This window comes from Teleopsis dalmanni, chromosome 1 (assembly GCF_002237135.1).
Source record: "Teleopsis dalmanni isolate 2A chromosome 1, ASM223713v2, whole genome shotgun sequence".
Lineage (NCBI taxonomy): Eukaryota > Metazoa > Arthropoda > Insecta > Diptera > Diopsidae > Teleopsis > Teleopsis dalmanni.
The window spans coordinates 65,909,154-65,930,546 of record NC_051846.1 but is presented as its reverse complement, the minus strand read 5'-3'; the positions used below and the strand labels follow the sequence as shown (position 1 = coordinate 65,930,546).

At 28.5% G+C, this 21,393-nt stretch overlaps 1 protein-coding gene across 1 annotated transcript; it reads left to right on the top strand.

The window, feature by feature from the left end:
* Positions 1–625: 625 nt before the first annotated feature.
* On the top strand, positions 626–11,017 carry LOC119676006 (alpha-1,3-mannosyl-glycoprotein 4-beta-N-acetylglucosaminyltransferase B-like). The gene is made up of 3 exons (XM_038087229.1): positions 626–1,075; positions 7,872–9,015; positions 9,952–11,017. The coding sequence occupies exons 2-3, from the start codon at positions 8,145–8,147 to the stop codon at positions 10,875–10,877; spliced, it is 1,797 nt and encodes a 598-aa protein (XP_037943157.1). The 5' UTR covers positions 626–1,075; positions 7,872–8,144; the 3' UTR covers positions 10,878–11,017.
* Positions 11,018–21,393: the final 10,376 nt, after the last annotated feature.

Here is a 21,393-nt window from a genome sequence, read left to right as displayed (position 1 = left end):
AAATTTCAAGGGAGCGTACGTATAGAAATTAACAAATGGTTTTAGAGTTGTTTTCAGTTCATTAATGCGATGTTTTTCATTAAAATTAATGTTAAACTGTTTTTAGTAACCAATAATGGATTTGAACAAATTTTTTGTAAGGCCAATTGATTTGGAATACGCTCTCAAATTAGTGTGCTTCGTTAAAACCCATGAAATGTATTTTAACGAAAGAAGTATGTTTTGTTGGTACAGATTCACGTTTTCCAACACTGTTAATTTGTTGTGTTGTTTGTTTTTGCGAATATGTGTCTTGATTTAGCAGAAGAAGAAATAAAGCCCAACCGACAACAACCACTACCCACAGTTTTGTTAATGCGTATATTTATCCCTATTTTAGTAGTAGTAAAAATAATAATTGAACAAGTGCAAGAATTATCGAATAATTTTTAATGTTCCGTGATTTAATATATATATAAAATATTTTAATACGAGAAAGTGTAAACAAAGATTTCGAAATTTGTCTACACTGAAATAAAAGAAAAATTGTTAAAAAAGAAAAATTTTTGGTGGAGTGCTGCTCGTTCAATACAATAAAAATAGTTCCTATTTAAGTTGAATAGAATATAATTAAATAAATTACATATGTGATTACATTGTAAGTGAAAAAAATATTGTGTGCTACAAGTTATAAATAGTTTCGTAATTAGTTTTTCGTTAATTTTTGTGGCAATAACGAAATAGCCAGCGTATTAAAGATTAAAGGTAAACGATTATCAAAACAATAACAACGAATCAGACAACAATAACAACAAGCCAAAAACCAATGGCGTTAAGTGTAATTCGATAGTTAATACATTTTCACACATACACACACGCACATACATACATACATACATCTACTCATAGATATAAATCGGTTAAACAAATGTGTTACATTGTTAAAAAGTTAACGCCGTAATTTGATTTTTGCTTAGATAATCAAATTTTTATGCGATGAAGTGAAATTATTATGGCGGTTGGGTAGTTGCACTTCGTATTGGCAGTGGAATTTCAAGGATGTACCCATGCCATGGGCATGGCATGACGCAAAGCGGTGAGTCAATTTTTCCTTTGCTTTCCTTGTCAATAAAAACTTACGTTTCCCATTTGGGGGAGCAGAGCATTTCAATTAAGTTTGTCTTTTTTTTGCGTTCCTTTTTGCGTCACTTAAACTATGCGATTCGCAACATTTGCTTTGAGGACAGCTAAAGCGAAGAATAGTTGACAAGGCGTTCACTAACTGACATCGGTTGAGGCGAATCAACCTCTGCCCCAACCTCAATAGAGTAGGGCCCGGTCCCATAATGCGAAATAAATTATTTAAGTATTTGAGAAATGCAAATAAAGAAAAATTAAATAATTACCTATAAAACGTAAACGTAAACCTAAACGATGTGACCTTCGCCCTTGTGTACTCGAACATAAAGAAAAGCGGCGATGAAAGCATTTAATTGAAAGCGTTTATGTGTGCACTTGTGCGTATTTATATAATGTAAATACCAGAGCTCTACGGCATGTACGGGTGAATATGTACTAGGCAGCTCAATTAAGCGCAGCCACCATGCAATTCCTCCGTGAGATAGTTTGACGACGAATAACTGAATAACTTAAAAATATATAACTTGGCTGCGTCATTTTGATAGAAAAGAAAAACTTGAATTAAGGTTTGGTCTTAGAGTGTAAATGCCCTTAAGTCTCATACTTAAGGGAATGCTCGTCACAACCATTTTCCATTATGTGGATCACAAAAGACGAGTTTCATGTCACATCAATTTGATATTAAATTATATGAAATTTTATTTTTATGGATCCCGAAACACTGCAAATACGAGATAATTTTCTTCTTTTTTTGAAATGATAATATACGGGTTGTTGTTGTTGTTGTAGTTGTTGTTGTAACCCGCCGGGACCTGCTTGTGAAGTCCCTTTGGGGGTGGTAGAACGGCACTTGGTCGTCTTTGACGAGTGGCTCCGGGACGTAGACCCGGCCGTTCTTGGAACCCTTGTTGTTGTAGTAGTTCCTGTTGCAGTACTAGAAGCAATATTTATTGTTTTTGTAGTAGTAATAGTAATTGTTGTTGTTGTAGAGCCGATTACGTAGTCCCTTTAAGGAGTATTGAACGGCACTTAGTCGAACAACTCGATGTGTGGTTTCCAGAAGTAGATCCGGTCGCTTTTGAAACCTTGTTATTGTAGTTGCCTGAATAATTGACATGAAAAAACATCCCAAACCATCCTCAGTCTAATCTTACTCCTAAACAATTTCATTTAATATCACAATATCCTAAACATGTAGAGGCGTTTCTAATTCCTTACATATTACGTGTTTTATAGATCTCCGCGGGCTACAAAAACAACAGCAACCTGAGAGTACACGCATATCAATAATAAAGGGCGACTAAAAACCATTAGTAAGAACCATCCAATACTATTTTTGAGTATAACTGGTAGTAAGTTGGTTCTCACTTGTTGCGCTTGGGATGCACATATAACAGTGTCATGTTTATGAGTGATAACTGGTTCAAGTGAAGGAATCTTACCTTAATAGGTTCACCTTTCGAAATTGAAATTAGACTGTTCTTACGGTAAGGCATAACTGTTGTAAAAGGTGACTAAAATTCATTAGGCACGACTCTTTACTGATTTGGTGTGTAATTGATAGTAAGTAGGTTCACACTTGTTGTTTTTAGGATACACATAGAAGAGTGTCATGTTTATGAGTGATAACTAGTTCAAGCGAAAGTATCTGTCTATTTAAATAGTTCTACTTTTCGAAATAGAGATGATAATGTTCTCACAGTAAGGCACAACTGTTGTAAAAGGCAACTAAACACTATTAGGGACCACCTAATATTGTTTTGCAGTATAACTGGTAGTAAGTTGGTTCTCACATGTGGTACTCTCAATGCCCATATAAGAGTGTCATGTTTATGAGTGATAACTGGTTCAAATGAAGGTATCTTACTAACTCAATATATTCTTTCTTTGAAATTGAGGTTAGAATATTCTCGTGGAATGGCATATCTGTAATAAAAGGTGATACGTGTATTTTTACTTGTAACAATCCACTTGAGTGAAATCTGGTACTACGGTATGCATGCCAAATCAATTATTTGTAACCATGAATATAAAGTGACTCAATATCATGTATAGTATAATTGTACTTGGGGTATATATAAGACTGTATCACATTCATGAACAACGGCTTCAGATAAATGAATAATGTGACCTAAAAAGGACAAATTATAAATCAGTAAAAGCTATAGACAAACGGTGCAGTACAAAAATGTGGTGTGGGTGGAGGATAGGGATATTGAATTTTGAGAATCAGTATTGCTATATCAATCGGAAATATAATATATGATATATAATATATGATATATAATATATGATATATAATATATGATATATAATATATGATATATAATATATGATCCATAGCGATCAAGTTAGTTCGGAACGACTTGGGTGACGTCATGAGTGGTAGAGTTGCACTAGGGGCACATATTGAAGATAGATTGTAGTACTTATGCGTGATAAGTAACTGTCTAATATGTGGCTGTATACTAAACAATGGTTGGTTATCTATTCTTCGCGATTTTAAGAACACACCGATTTAAAATTATTGTTGTAAAATCGTATTCCTGAAGAGAGTTAAGAAACACCATTGAGCAACAATAAATTACATATATAGTAAAAATATAGATAAAGTCTTAAATTAAATTTATTTAATTGTTGTGTCACTGTCCTTGTTCTCTACAATTCACTATATCTTCGTTGCAGTGGAAAAAAACAGTAGAGAGAGAGAGGGCTTTGCTGATTGGTAACATTAAGATGTCATTTGTATTACACGCTAATATAAATGTCTTACATAGCAATTGATTGTATTTCCCTACAAAAAATAATATATGTTTTAAAAAAATATGGAGTTTTTTATGTCTTCAACAACTAAAAACCAACGTTTTACGTAGGATCACAATAATCTACAAACTGTCCCTAACAAGCATACGAAAGTAATGTGTTTGCGATTAGTTTAATAGAGACATTGATAGCAAATATGCGTATCCCAATAATGTAGAAGAGGAAGCAACAATTGGTGTCCACGTATTAGATAATAGATATTAGAGATCTATTGTTTAAACTGTGCAGTCATCAATATAATGATATATGTAGTATCGTTGTATTTCTAAAATCACTCCATTTGGCATATTGTAAGGATTTTCTTGGTCATAAAAATCTGTGTATTTGTCGTAGAATTGTTCCATTTTAATAAATTTATTTAAAATTTTTTAACAATTGTATAAAAAATAACTATTGATTGTAATTTTCTCTTCTATTTTTAAATAATTTAAATAAAATAATATGATTTTATTTCATTTTCTTTCGTGAGTAACCACTTATCTTCAGCATTATGTCCTACCCCAATTAAAATCATATAAGCAACATATTTTTATATATATCTCTGAGTACACTATATAACTCACCCTTACTGTGATTCACTCACTATTTCCTTCAGATTTTTACCCCGCACAGTTTACAGCTCCAAAGAACAACCAGAATGATATCCACAGTTCCAGGAAGTATGAATTGAGTTACTGATTATGGCTATCGTCATCGCTGAAGATTATTGCGGTCTGATACAATATTTGAGAAGATTTATTTAAATTATATACAAAATAATAATATAATACCATTTTTCTATATATTAATTTTTTTTTATTAAAATCTACTTCTTGATTTGTTTGAAACATGGCACTTCCTTCTTAATTTGTTGTATAAATCGTAATCTAACAGTCATGTGACCCTTCTGACTATTTTTAATTGAAATCTTTTTTTTTATGTATCTACTGAGGTTATAAACTTGATATTATGCGTTCTAATCCATTTTTCGTCGTATATTTTTTACATTTATCGCCTTCTACTAATTTATTTTGTTCTGACTTGCTTTTATTCTGAATTGTAGATGTATATTCAGTCTTCAAGAGCAGAAGTAATTGCTTCACTACGAGAAATTCAAGAAAAAAAAATTGTTTATTTACAGTTTTAATCACCAAGTTCAGCTTTGAGTTTAAGAGACTTGCTATGTTAGCAGAAATACTCCATTCTAAATGTTTTTATATATTTATTTATCTTTTTATAAAAATGCAAGTTAGTATTTTCATTTATTTGTTCTAAATGCCCTAGAACATAATTCAACTGATTTTAATGAAATTTTTGCTGAGCTTTATTGAAGGAGAAAGTAAAATGATGGGCTACGCTTCACCTCTAAAATGTTTTTTAACAATTAGCTGTAAACTTGGTCAATTTGATAATAAAGCCAAATGTGTGAACCTTGACTGTTGTATCGTGAAACGTGTATAGTGTATAGTTTTTATAAGTTCAAGTTTAAAAAAGGTCTGCTAACAGTTCTTGTGAAGTGAGCTCAGTTTGTGAAGATCAATATTTACTCCTTTTAGCACCTCATCTGTAGACATCTTGTCATACAGTAAGTGAATCTGAGAACGGACATCAGTAGCTCATATTTACTTATCGATTGTAAATTTTTTGATTGAACGGATCCAAACATATATGTTAATTGTTTGATCATTTCTGATCTCATCTTGAATTCATTATAAAAGCAGTTGAAATATTCTAAGAGGCCACTATTATTTTTTGTTTCAAAAGGAGTCTAGTATCTTTCATAGTTCTCTTTGAAAGTTTCTTTTAAAACCCTAATCTTTTAATTATCGTATTTTGATGTTGGCATTTTCTCCTGAACTTCTGTAGATAAATCTTAATACCAATAATTAAATGACTATTTTGTCAAGAGTTAACTCTTTAGTTTAACCAGATATTGCTGAGTAGGATGAATGTAGGTCTACTCAAAAGCATAGGTAGCAGATAACGAAAAATCTTCAATATACATATGTATGTAAAATATGCTATTCTCTGTTTCTACATGTAGTGACATAAAGCGGTACACGATAAAAATAGTTAACAGGTTAAAAAATAAACGAAAAGTTAGAAAATATATTTTTAACACTTTAAAGGGGATCTGACCAATATCAATTACAACATGTCTCGGTGCTGCAGAAAATTACATCCAAATAAAATATGAGATATAATTTTTTTTTTGACAGTAGGTGCAAGTATCGAAAGCCACCGTGTGAGACTTGAACCCACTAAACCACCTCTTAGGAATGAATGGATGAGATTTGCACATCATTGTGAAAACTTCATTCCAGTAATCAGGGGAGAGAGGAGAACAAATAGACTTAGTACCTAGCGAACTAGATTTATCTCAGTCAGAAAGCAAGGGCGTACATTAGAAAAATTGGGTTATAGAGAAGAGGGGTGGGGTTAGAGCAGATGAGCGGGTGGCGAAGTTAGCGGTAAACTTTGTGAATGGGATCACGAAAGCCGCGGTTATATAGGGAAATGGAGTGGAGGTTACGGTCCCACTCATCGAGGTAGTGGGACAGGTATTAGGCTAGAACAAGATCTTCAGGGAGGGCAATAGAAATAGAGAGCCGGGTGCCGGGTATGGTGCCGGGTGAGGTACCTACGAGAGAGAGAGTGTCAAAAGGTACTTGTCAATGCTGGTGATCTTGGCATTGTCGTAAAGGACAGAGATGGAGAAGTGCTTGCCGTCAGGCTTGCGCTTATAGTTAGTGCAATCCTGAAGAAGTTTCCGCTCAAACAGTCGGATTCAGGGATATAATATTTATGAAACTCATTTATATAGTATGAGCCAAAGCAATATACAATTACTTGTTTTTATAAAAACTAGGTAATTATAGCTACAAAATGTTAAACTAATTTGAGGCCAGTCGTATATATCAACATTAGTTGATATGTTTATGGGATCTCACTGATTGAATCATGTCATAAGAGAAAGTTTTAAAATGTAAAAAATTTATGAATTTTTAATGAAGTAATGTTTTGAACAGACTACATTTATTTCGGATACCGCAACATATCTATAGCGAAGTCATATCCAAACCCACTTGTTTTATATTCAATGTCTTCTAATATTGAATGTTGGATGTGCCTCTTGTTAATTGACCCACCGGAATTATAGTCAGATTTAGTTGAATATTCTTCTAATGATAGATTAAACTATAAGATAACCAATTGATTCCATTCATTCAATTATCAATAAATTGTGAAATGTGGATTAATGAGTTTAGTAATAGCTAGCACCTACTAGCAATCTGCTTTGCAAGAACTTGGTAATTTTCATCTCACAGTTTAACCGATGTTAAAGAGTTATTGGGGTGTTTTTTTTTTTTGAAGTATGATACTGCGGATATCGGCAAAACATCTATGAATATCATAGTTTCTGATATACCATGGAATTTTTCATATATTCGTTAGGGTGATGTTTTTAAATTTTCAAAATTTCTAAATCGTAGCGTTAGCTGCAGTACTAAAGGCAACAGAATCATACAACAAAGATGATTATTTGCTTATAGATGAGCATTCCTTTTTTATTGAAGTACAAGAATAATAAGTTAAGTTTTATACTTGGAATATCTGCCGTATAAATAGAATAGGAGAAAACCGAGAATTTCTTTCTTGATTTTATCATAACTTAATAAATCAATTATCTGTTCAAATTTATAAAATTTTTCCTTTAGTATTATTATTTGAACCCGCAAATTAGGAGATGAGCCAGCTCTGAAGTGCATATATAGACAAATTGTTGGGTTACTGAATATCTCTTGATAGATTCTGTTTCTGTTAAGAATTACATTCTTTGAGTTACAAGTAATATTGTATATATAATATAATATAACAACCTATAACAAGGTTTTAAATAGATAACATTTAATACATATTAAACTATTAAATAATTTTTCTACTTTCAGACCTGCGAAACGATTATTTTAACAAACTATCTGCATACATATTGTAAAACTACTAATTCTCGAACGAAATCTATTCTATATTTATAAAAAAATATAATTATTTGAAATAAAAATACTTAAACCAACGACATTTAAGCCTTTTGATAAAAAATTAATTTTACAACTAATCTATATAAGATTGATCAAAGTATATTAGAAGATGACTATAGTTTTTTAAAGAGCATATAAATTATTTTCGAATACATAACTTCGATAAAGCTACACAGTACCAAAATGTTGAAACTACGTCAGCGTAGTTGCTTACTTTTGACAACACTGTTGGTCTTAACACCATGTATTTTGATTGTTATGATGATGGGTCCAGAGTTATCCACCGAGCAATCATTGACGCAACGCTTAGCAGAAAGTCATATGCGTATACAATATCTCGAATCAATGTATCGTGCTCGCCAGGAAGATGTTGCAATACTCTCGCAGTATCTGAGCGCACTGCAAAATGGCTCAGTAATAAGTCAAATGCCTACAACGCCACCACTGTATGTACCTACGTCGACTTCTTCACTTACGTTGGCATCTGCTGCAGCTGGTGGTCCTGCTGCTAGCTTATTAGAATCTTTGAGTCCTGAAGCTCGCCAAGCTTTGAAAAATGCATCACATGCTCATTCTGCACAACGTTACTCCACAACTACAGCTGTGCGTCTGCCTACTGCTTATCATTTTCTGCCCCATTTACTAGATGATTCCGCATCTTTACGACCTGCATATTTATATAGTAAGGGTCGCGCTGATGTTAGTATTGTTTTGGGTATACCAACGGTTAAACGAGAGAAGCAATCCTACTTACTTGGCACATTACAAAATTTAATAGAAAATATGAATGAAGAAGAGCAAAATGAAACGCTTATCATAGTTTTCATTGGGGAAATGGATCAGAGTACGGTTCAGTTTATTGCTAAACAAATAGTTACTACTTTCGAAGCTTACGTCGATAGTGGACTAATTGATGTTATTGCACCAGCTTCTTCGTATTATCCTGACTTTAACAGATTGCGTATAACACTGAATGATTCTTTAGAACGGGTTAAATGGAGGAGTAAACAAAATTTGGATTTTGCGTACTTAATGGCCTATGCACAATCTAAAGGTATGCAATAAATAATATTTATTATAGGGGGTGATCGAATATGATCTATATATTTCGACCATTTTTCCTAATTGATTATGTCATGTGATTTTGATTTTTAGAAAAATAAGACCCAATTAGACTTCTAGACCATAAACCGTACCAAAGTTTTAATTTTCGTGGATGCCAATTTTTTTTATATATATTATGTCGATCATATCATTGATGTGGATATCAATGCCGATCTATTGAATCAGATCATTAAAAGGACTTTAATTACTAAAATCTATTTTTCTATCAAATAATAAATTCATTTCAAGTTACTTTAAAGGCCGATTTGCAGAATTTTTCTGCAATATTGGTTATTTGGTTCAAGTTTTTGGATCAACTTATATGCTTTAAAATGCAAACTCCAAATTCTTGAGAAAGGCACATAATTAAATGTTAACAACTTTTATTCCTACTTTAGTTCCGTGCATTTATACTTTTACTATTAGGTTCATGTTTTTAACGGATTGGATACTTATCATCACTAACTTAGATGGATTATATCGATCATAAATTTCACATTATATAGGAAACGTAGTCCGCGTAAATTCATTATATATATAATAAATTCTAACGATTTTCTGTACAACGGCTCTATTATGATAGGCTGGCGATAGTTTTTTAACAATTCCCTATACAAATAGCATTATTTCTTTTAGTCCCATATATGGGACTTGTACGAGCTTCATCACACTGACCGACTCTATATTCTTCCATGATATTTTTCCAAACAATATTGAAGACAAATGACAATTTTTGTAAGGATTCTGAAAAAATAGCCGCTTTAACTTTAAACTCAATTATATGGTATTGGTATTGATCATCCTCTACTTATATTCTAGTTATTGATCATCCTCTACTTATATTCTAGTTAAGTTATACAAATTATTTAATGACTATAATTATTAGGCACATTTTATGTTCAGCTGGAAGATGATATTTTGGCTAAGCACAATTTCATAACAGCGATGAAAAAGTTTGCCATCACAAAAAGTGCTCTAACTAAACCGGATCATCCACCTTGGTTTATTTTAGACTTTTGCCAATTAGGTTTTATTGGGAAAATGTTTAAATCAGCTGAGTTGCCATATCTTATAACATTTTTCCAAATGTTTTATAACGACAAACCGGTCGATTGGTTGCTTGGTAGTTTTATAGAATCAAAAGTATGTCGTACCGATAAAGATCAGAAGCATTGCAATCAGGAAAGAGCAAAATATTGGTTACACTATCGACCATCATTATTTCAGCATATTGGCACAAGTTCATCACTAAAGGGTAAAGTCCAAAAACTTAAAGATAAACAGTTTGGATGGAAAGTTCCCACATTCTTTGCACATCCACACAATCCACCAGCTACAGTTAAGTCTAACATTGCTCCATATAAAAATTATTTACTTAAACGTGCGTATCGTGGCGAAACGTACTTTTGGGGTTTATTACCTCAACCGGGTGACATCGTGCAATTTATATTTGAAAAACCAACACAAATTCGTCGTTATTACTTTCGCAGCGGTAATTCGGAACATCCTTCAGATCGTTTCTACAACACAACAATTGAAGTATTACCCGCCGATACTTTAAGTGAAAACGCATCCGTTTGGAGCACGTACAATTCCACAAATGATGGTTACTTGATTGTGGGAGCATTTGATGCAATTGGCGTTGCGGAGGGTGCCTTAGATACAAAGATTGGCGCAATTAAAGAAATACGTTTACATGTCCACGGTGATAGTGAAAACTGGGTGCTCTTAAGTGAGATTGATCTACAAACTGCGGGTGTGGCTAATGCTGAGGCTGAAAATAAAAATAAAATTGCTACAGTCGGAAGCTGATTGTTACATCGTCCGCGTAAAGCAAAGAATTAATTTCGAAAAACTGATGTGCGAAAGCTCATCACTTTCGAACAGAAAAAAGGATCTGAGAAATATGAATAAATAAAATATCGCTTGAAGTTAATGTATTTTGCACAACTTGTAAAGGATTTCTTTTTTAGTTAATACGTTGCTCTACTATGTATGAAACGAAATGAGCATTACTGTGCGAAACGTCCATTGATTGGACCGGTTCAAGAACTATAATTTAGGTTAGTCGTATGTATGGTTTAAACTTTGGTGTAACTGAGGTTGGAAATCTGCTACTTAAAATTTTGTTAGTTTAAAAATGCTTTGAAGTCTGATTGTATTGTATTCTCTAGCTAAATATTTTTAGAGAACAACGAAATATAACAATAGAATTAAACTAATTAAATGTGTTAATTGTATAATTTGAATTTCAGAACAAAAAATTAATAAAACTATAAATATTTTTAAATGCACACAAATAATAAAATCTGACCAAATTAATTTAATATATTTAATGAAAGAAAATTAAATCTTTTGAATTATGTGTAACTAATGTACTAAAAATACAAAAATATTGATGTTGTGAATAATTGTATTAATATTTAATATTGAAATAGTAAACAAAATGATATATAAATATTTATGAAGAAAAATGAATTATGAATTTAACTTTCAAAAGAAGAAGAAAAAATTTCAATTAAAAAGTATACTAATAAACAAAATAAACAAAAATTGAATTTATATATATAATTTATAATAGGAGATATAGAATTGTTTATGCTTTGAGAAGTTCGAAATATTATTGCTAATAATCATTAAGTTCTAAAATACACTGAAAAAAGTTATAGGTCTACTACTTTATAAAATTACTGTACATGAAATTATTTTTGTTTAATGATTTTTTTTTGCATATATAAATAGAAATTAGATAATATTTTTTTTTTATATTAATATTTGTAATTAATTTGCCTCTGGAATTGATATATAATATTTAAGTATTTTTTTGACTATGTTGTTATTGATATTTTTTGTTATATTTTATAATAAATTGTTTTCTTTTATAACAGAAAATTAATATACATCATACAAATGATAAAGATCAAACACAAACTAAAAATATTCGCTCTATCTAAATAAGAACTATTTAATATATATATTATATATATATTTATTATATTAATATTATAATTCTTATATTATATATATATTAAATTTTTATATTTATATATATTTTAATCTTATATTACATTATTATTTAATTTCTATATTACATATATATTTTAATTTCTTATATATATATAATTATTTTTTATATTTATATATAAATTTATATTACCATATAATTTATTTCTTTTATTATATAAATATAATTAATTTCGTATTATATATTTTTATATTCTTATATAATGTATATTTAAATTTCTTATATTAATATATTTATTTCTTATATTACATATATATTTAATTTTTTATATTATATATATATATTTAATTTCTTATGTGTATTAATAATCTCGATCATTTATAATTTCGAATATTAATATTAATATTGCATACACAACTAATATTGTATGAAGAATTACTGTTGTATAAACAATTAATATTGTATAAAACAATTAATGTTGTATGAACAATTAATATTGTATAAACAGTTAATGTTGTATAAACAATTAATATTGTATAAACAATTAATATTGTATAAACAATTAATATTGTATAAACAATTAATATTGTATAAACAATTAATATTGTATAAACAATTTATATTGTATAAATAATTTATATTGTATAAACAATTAATTTTGTATAAACAATTAATATTGTATAAACAATGTATTTATTAATTTTTGGAAAAAATCTATACTTTGCCTTTATTCAATATTTGTTCGAATTATTAATTTTTAAACATTTTAAACTATTTCCTTTTGTCAAATCCAATTTGTGTTTTGTTTATGTTATATAAAAAATGTATTTGTTCGACTAAATCTAAACTATTTTATTAGTGTAAATTGTATAAAACTTTTGTATTGACAGCCTTAAAAGAATCTTTAAGTTTTTGTGATATTAATTAATATGCCATGTATATATATGTGCTCTTTGACTTTTGCTTTATCTTTCAGATATTCTATATAGTTTACTTCAAGTTAAAATTTTTAAATTATTATTATATTTTTAAATTGTTATACAGTAGTCCCTACTTATACAACAGATTCGTATAATATGACAGAAAAATTGTGATCGTGTTCATATAAGACGTTAAAAAAGGCATCTATAACACGGTATTGACCATAAAAATAATAAAAAAGGAAATATAAATATAAATTTAAATATATCTAAATAAATTATGAAATAAGCTGATAAGTCACTTATTAACAACACAAATGATTATTTCGAAATAATGTTTTTAAGCAACATTCGATACTCATCTTAGGGGTGCTCTTGAAAATAATGAAATATATTATGTTTTTTTTTTTGAAAATATTATTACAGAACCGTAATTTGTGTTTCAATTAACTGATTTATTCTTCTGTTTTAAAATTTTTTCAAAAAAAAAAAATTAATAATATTTATAACAAGTAAATCGTTTTGAACAAAGGCCAATACCAATATCTTTTTTTTAAATAATATCGTTAATGGCGAAAATGTTTTAAGAATCGGTGCCAACTAGTGGTTGAGGAACCCTGATTTAGGAGATACGTATTATACGAATTGATATAACACAGAACATTTTTAACTGTGTTATAGACAGAGTCTACTGTACTTTTTTAATTTTTGTTAGAAATCATAAAGAGCCAAAGAAATGAACAAGATCGAATAGGTATGAATTGAAGAGCACAAATTACATATATTATTAACAAAACATTAATTTTTTTTTAAATAATTATATTTTATTTTAGAAATCATATTGGATAAATTTAAAAAATTTATGAAATTGAATCTTATTTACTATTTGAATTTCAATTATTAATCCAAATATTTTAAAGATTTTCAAAGAAATATAATTGTGGTATTTTAAATTAAATAAATTGCACAAATTTTTTACTGAAATATTTTGATTTATCTTTTTTTTGTAAAATATAATAATAAAAGTAACATTTAAAATATTTTTTGAGCAAATAATAATATAATTTTTCGATTGATAAGTGCTTCATAGATTCAAAGAAGCTTATATACATTGTCTTACCTTATTGATCGTTTATCTATTGTTATGTTAATTTCCATTATCTCGAATATACTTTTACACTCATTAATTTGTTATTCATTTAAGTTAAAATTTTTTTTGTTAAGTTGAAATATACATTTAAAACAATTTAAATTTATATAAAACCTTTAATTTAATTTTTGAAATATTTTTGTTACGTTAACTTATATTATCTCAAATACATTTATAATATTTAATAATATGTATAATAATATATATAATAATAATATATAATATAATATCATATAATATAATATCATAATTCATTTGTTATCTAATTTTTTGTTTATTAATATTGATATTTATATTTCAATTTATTTTATATAATAAAAAATGTTTAATTTAATTTTTAAAATATCTTTATCGATTGCTATGTCAGCTCTAGATTTAAAAACTTTAAATTTGTTATTTAATATATTGTTAAAATTAATGGACGTACATTTCCAGTACATAATTTAAAAAAAAATTATATATTTAATTTTTGTTATACTTACTTTCTAAGTTGCGTATTTTTTTTATGCTATAAACATCTTAAAAACATTTTTTTAGCCATGTCACATTTGTAGTGTTTTAAGCTTTAGTTTTATTGTTTTATAAGTTATGCCTCGAATTATTCCACGTATAAGAACAATTGCCAATTGCCAATTTTTAAATTGAAAAAATAAAATCAATTTAAAATTTTTATAATAATAGCATAATAAAAAAAACTAAATCGAACACATCCAAGTATTACATTTTTTTAAACATTCCATTATTAATTTAAATTTTATTATATTTCGTTTTTGTTATATAAAAAAATTATTAATATATTAAAAGTTTTTAATGATAAGAATTTAAAAAATAATTAAAACCTTAATATAAGTTGAAGTTATTTTTTAAATTCTTTAAATTCGGTTTCTAATCAATTAGACTTAATTTATTGAATCGGGAAATTTTTCATAGAGCTTTTTATTGTATTCCATTATTCCATTTTTTATATTTAATAATTTTTTAATTAATTGTTTTAATGACCAAATATTTTTAATAATAATTTTGTTTTTTAACGGACTAATTGGACAGTAGGTACTACATAGCACCCTGATTATTATTAGAAATAGATAATATTCGAAATAACGTTTTTTTTTAAATGTGTATTATTTAACTACTGACCAATTAGCCTGTTAAAATATAAAATTATTTAATTTATTATATATTGCTGAATTCATGCTTGTATATATAACTAAGCCTATTTCACAACATGTAAATTTATGTTTGCATAAATTTTTTACAAATATTTTTAATGATTCAAATGATTTTTATATAAAAACCAACACACTCGAATTATTACATATAATGTTTATTTTTTTTATTGTCTATAATTTAGATACAATATAAATATTTATATATAAGTTTGAGTTTTTCTTATAAATAGCTTTTTAACAACTCACTGTCATTTTTTAATAGTTATCTTAAAAAACTTGCTTACGAGCTTTTGATGTATTTTAGTATCACATTATGTTAAGTAAATTTTAAATAAATTTTTGTATAAATATCAGTTCCAATGGCAGCTCAATATAAGCTCGAATAATTTAAATAAAAAACTTAATGCTAATTGAATAACAATTAATAAATAAATAGTTAAGATTTTTACATTGTTGCTGTTTACTGTGATTTTTTTTATTGCTGTAAATGTGTATGCTAATAGGTTTCAGTAAAAATAATTATTAAATCAACAATAAAATAAATAAATTTTTCTGTTTAAAAACAAAAAATTTTAAATATTGATTAAATTGAACTAATAATTTTATTATAATAAAATTTTTGAAGAAAGCTTTGTTTGAATTCATTTACTAAAAAGCGATTGCTTAAATTAAACTAAATAAAAAAAAAATAAATAATTGTTAATAAAGAAATGGTACTCAGAAGGGCTAGTTTTACAAACCTTACTTAAGTGAAGTAACCGTTTAGACACTAAAATGAGATATAAATATAAAAGTAAAATTATTGTCAAATCAGCTTATTGTGTGTATTGTAAAACTGACCCTTAAATAAAATTAAAAAAGAAAAATTAAATAAAAGTAAAATTAAATTAAAACTACAATTTAAAAAAAAACAAATAAAATTTATATAAAATATTTGTAGACTGCTTTATAAATGTGTTATGTGTAACTAAATAATGTTTTTTTTTATAAAAAAAAAAAATATTTTTGCTCACAATTTATTAATTTTAAGTAATTTTTTAAAAAAGCTTGAAAGCTATCTCTTTTTTTTTGATTTTTCAATGGTTTTAGAAAAATTTGAGATTTTTGAGCTGAAATATGCAAATCATATTTCTCGTAGATATCTGGATCTCAGACAATAACGAGTTAAATTTCAAAAAGAAAAGTTTGTAAACGCTTAATAATAAATTTTTTTTTGAAAACATAAGAATTTTGTGTCCCCAGTAAACTTGTTACGAATAAATAGATATCTATTTATATATAATATAATAAATTTTGTCTTAGACATTCTTGCCTTGATTCTCTTCAAAGACAATGATTATGTAAATATCTTTGATAATCTTTTCTTTTCTCTCCTTTCATCTTCCTTCTTCTCTTCTTTCCTTCTGGAAAGTCAACCTTTCCTAGAAAACGTTTCGTTCCTTATGAGAGAGAATGAGTTTTCTCTTCCTTCTTCTCTTCTCTTCTTTTGTGGGAAGTCAAACTTCCTCAGAAAACTCTTCCTTCCTTTTGAGAGAGGAACAGTTTTCTCTTCCTCTTTCTCTTCTCTTCTGAGAAGTCAACCTTCCCCAGAAAACTCTTCCTTCCTTTTGAGAGAGAAAGAGTTTTCTCTTCCTTCGTCTTCTCTTCTCCTGTGGGTAGTCAACCTTCCCCAGAAAACTCTTTCTTCCTTTTGAAAGAGGAACAGTTTTTTTTCTCTTCTCTTCTGAGAAGTCAACCTTCTCCAGAAAACTCTTTCTTCCTTTTGAAAGAGGAAGAGTTTTCTCTTTCTTCTTCTCTTCTCCTGTAGGAATTCAACCTTCCCCAGAAAACTCTTTCTTCCTTTTGAGAGAGGAACAGTTTTTTCTTTCTCTCCCCTTCTAAGAAGTCAACCTTCACCATAAAACTCTTTCTTCCTTTTGAGAGACGAAGATTTTTCTTATTCTTCTGTTCTCTTCTCTTTTCTTCTCTTTTTCTCTTTTCTTCTCTTCTCTTCTCTTCTCTTCTCTTCTCTTCTCTTCTGGGGAGTCAATCTTCCTAAGGGAACTCTTCCTTTCTCAAAAGGAAGGATTATCAAAGATTTTATGAAATATTAGAATAATCATTGCATTTGAAGACAATCGAGGAAATGATGTCTAAGACAAAATTTATTATATTATATATAAATACATGTCCATTTATTCGCAGCTAGTTTGCCGAACGCCCATAAATACCTGTCGCTTAGTGTAAGAAAAAAGGGTTTTTAAACTTTAACTGACGTGACCTCAGTTACATATAATTAAACTAAAACTGTTGAAAAATCGAAAAAGAGTATAAAGTGTCGTATAGTGAAATCTAAAAAATATCTATGTTGCCAAAATGAAACGAATTGAGCTCTCTTTAATATATTTTTATATTGGAATAATTGTGTGCTAATTTAGGCTATTAATTATAATAAATAAATAAATTAAATTCTTAAACATTCTGTATAATTTGTGGACATTACTTTTTTTTTTTAATTTTAAATTATTAATTATTAAGCTTTTGCAATAAACTGATTCACACCAAATAATTTTTTTTATAGCTAATAGAAATGCATTTGCTCCTTTTTGTTATTTAATTCATAGAACTTCCCAAATCAAATAAAATTTATTTTTTAGTATAAATTTACACAATTTGATTAGGTGTCATATTTATAATTCGATTAATAAAAAAAAATGCGATGTAAATAAAAATTAACAAAACAAAAAAAAAAAAAGAAAATATATATATATATATGTAATATGTGTATACTGTATATTCGAAGCTTTTTATCGATGTGAATTTAACGAAAAATAAATATTAAAAAAAAAACATTAATGCTTTTTATTTTTTCACAGGTACAGAATAAAATTCATATTGTCCATATTGTCACATTTTAACTACTGTCAAAGCATTGACAAGTTCAGCTTGATAAGTTCCGTTCCAAAGTAAACACGTCTTTCGTGCTGAGTCCGTTAACCCCTGCTTGGCGTCAAATGGTTCCAAGTTGCCTCTATACTGGGCTTAGGATATCTACAAATTGCCTCCAACTTTGCCTTCTTACCGTCACTTCTCTGGGCTCAACAATATTGATGTATGATCTGCCAAGGTATGTGGATTGGCTGTTAATTGGCTGAGTTCATGTATTAGCCTTGGTAAGATCAACTAGTCCACATATTTAACTGAATTGAAAAATGAATTTTGACAATTACTGGAAAATGTTTTGTAAACGCAACAGCCATATAAAAAGCTTGTGCTGTTTCCCTTAAGGATATCACTGCCAATGATCTAAAACATTTATTCATGCTAATGCTGTTAAACCTCGAAAATCGTTGTTTAGAGACTATTTTCATATAAATGAATCGGTTATACTAAAAAATATTTTTAATGTACAATTCACAAAATTCTAAAAATTTTTTTACTTTGTTATTCTTAATTGATGTTAGTGGCCCTTGTTTGCGTTCAGTAAACTCCTCCAGTTACTTTGATCAGCGCTTGTTGTTGCGAGTTGGTAGCACCAAGTGTGTTATAATATCAATAGTCACTTAGTCTCTTTACTGAAGATGCGGACACTTTCTTTCTAATGTTTTTACATCAGTGGGTACCAAATGAAACACCTTTCTAGCCAGAACATTTTCATACATTCGTACGACTTTAACTATGTCAATTCCGAGGTATAGCTCATACATTGTTCCATCAAATTTAAAACTCGTTACTAACGCTTATAAAACATAGATCTTCCCTAAAATAATGTGTCAGTCCTTGAAAGCATCAAGCCAGTCGAATGATAGATTTCCATTCTTGTTTATTCTTAATTTTTTCTTTCAAGTTAGTGACGACTATTCCCCATAGTTCATTATCCATTTTATCTATATATTTTCACCGCCAATGTTAATGGTAAGTTGATTGTAAAAGTATTGATTGGTTATCTGTTCTCCGGATATATGATCAACCCATTTAAATCAAACAAAAAAAATAACATAAAAAAAGTGTATTATTTTATCTTTATTCAAAATAATTCAAAATAATTTAAATCTAAACACGATCAAAAAACATTTTTAAGATTTCCGGTAGGAAAAATAAATTTTTTTCCGGTGGTAGAAAGCATGTTCTTGCTGGTGGAAAAAAGGATGTTATTGACAGGTAGTAATTACTAACTAAGAGTAAAGTCTATGTAAAGGGTTGTTATAAACACGATTGTAGAGCGGGATTACAGGAGAAATGCGGACGACGTCGCCCACAGTAGAGAGGTGTCAGCTATTTGGCAAGGTGTTCACATTTAATCAAAACACAATTCCAACTATAACGTATTCCCTCTATTTCTAAGTTTTGTCCTTCCCACAAGCAAATATCGTACAAGACCAACAAAACAATTTATTTAAATGTTCGCAGTCTGTGATCCACTGGTTTTTATTTACCATAAAGCTGTAGCTGTAGGTAAACGGCGACTTACCACAGATTTCGATTTTTTTACATCAGGTATCAAATTCTTCATATCTGGAGTTGGTCTATTCATTTTATGAATTAAAACCTTTTTTTCAGAAGATCGTTTAAAAAAAGATATTTGAATCAAATCTTTAATCATACATTTATCCATTTCTAAATATTATTTTTCACTTCAAATTTTTTTAATTTTTTTCTTTACTTTTACCATTTGCTAGTATAAAATTGCAATAATGACTATTTCCAACCTCTACATAAGAGTAAAAAACTCTCATGCATTCATTTACTCTTTTACTTTGTATTTTCTATACCCGTTTCAGTTTTTTTACTGAACCATTTGCCCATATAAAACGGCAACGGTGACTTTGATTGTATTTGCACGCTTTGTATGAACTATGGTTCAGTTTAGTCGAGTGAACCTCTAGTCAAATGTAAAACGATTTTCGCTCAGTCATTTCTTATCTCTTTTGTATTTACTTTGCATAACATTGGGGGTTCACTGTTTTTATTGAACCGCTTGCACGCATTAATTTAAGAGTTATGATTATTTTACGTACATATTTTGCGGGGCTTGTTTTCTCTTTTATTTTTATATTTGTTTGTATGTTTTGTGTTGAGTGTTCAATATTGAGCATAGTCCCAATGGGTATGTTATTTCATTTGCATGCTTTGTAAACAGCGCGGTGCGGTTTTTATTCTGAACCTTAGTATATTTTAAGAGGAATGTGTTTTTTCTTTTATTAATTATAAGTAATGTTGGGTGTAACTAACATATGTATGTGTGATTTTGTTTGTATTATACGTTTTGTGTTTATGTTAATCTGTTTGGAAAAGCTATTATAAAAAATGTTAAGTAGCAACATAGCGAGATATAAAAGGAAGCTTTGTTAAGGTGTTCAGTGAACACTCTGAACCATTCGACGCCTCGCCTCTGGTCGCCCAGATAAATAGGTATAAATTATGGAGGCTTACATTTTATATTATTAAGTAGATCGATGGAAAATTGAGCTGGATGAATAATATCAGGAGAAGAATTATGACGCCTGGTAAAGTATCGTAACGCTCTATGTAAAAGGACTTGTACATAACGGAGTTGATAAAAACACATTAACCTCTGACCTTGTGAAGCATGAAATTAAACGAAATACAAATATATCTACCAATATCCCAATATCACATGAATAATAAATGGAAATTAAGTTCCTGAGCGGTTCCATTGATGTGTCAACAATTTGTTTAGAGTAGTTAGACTTAATATTTACTTTATCTAGATTAGTTTAAAAATTTGATTAAAAAATTTCTCAAAACACAACATAATATTAATACCTATACTGCCAGACAGTTGTATTCACAATAAGCGGTGATCGACGATTTTGGCTTTAAACAGAATTGAAACTATATCGGATTTGTCTGGGAATAAAGCTATTTTACTTCAAAATATATTGGTGTCTGTAGCTCCAGTCACTTTTAGAATATTTTTCCTTCAATGTAGTAAGTGCAAACAGTTTCAAAGTATGAATTGGGAATCACTATTATTGCTATTGTTATCGTTGAAAAAACTTTATAAATAATGAGGTTATAAACGTTTATACTCTGATTTCGTTGTCATAATTTGATAATTATTTAATGAATAAATAAAAAATTGAAGAATGTTTTTTTGAAAGCACCAAAACGTTTATTACTT

What these genes read in the sequence shown, in the direction of transcription:
- LOC119676006 (XM_038087229.1), top strand. Translation starts at nt 8,145, where the DNA reads ATGTTGAAACTACGTCAGCGTAGTTGCTTACTTTTGACAACACTGTTG. An exon ending in GGCCTATGCACAATCTAAAG is followed by an intron (nt 9,016 to 9,951) that starts GTATGCAATAAA and finishes TATAATTATTAG; the next exon opens with GCACATTTTATGTTCAGCTG.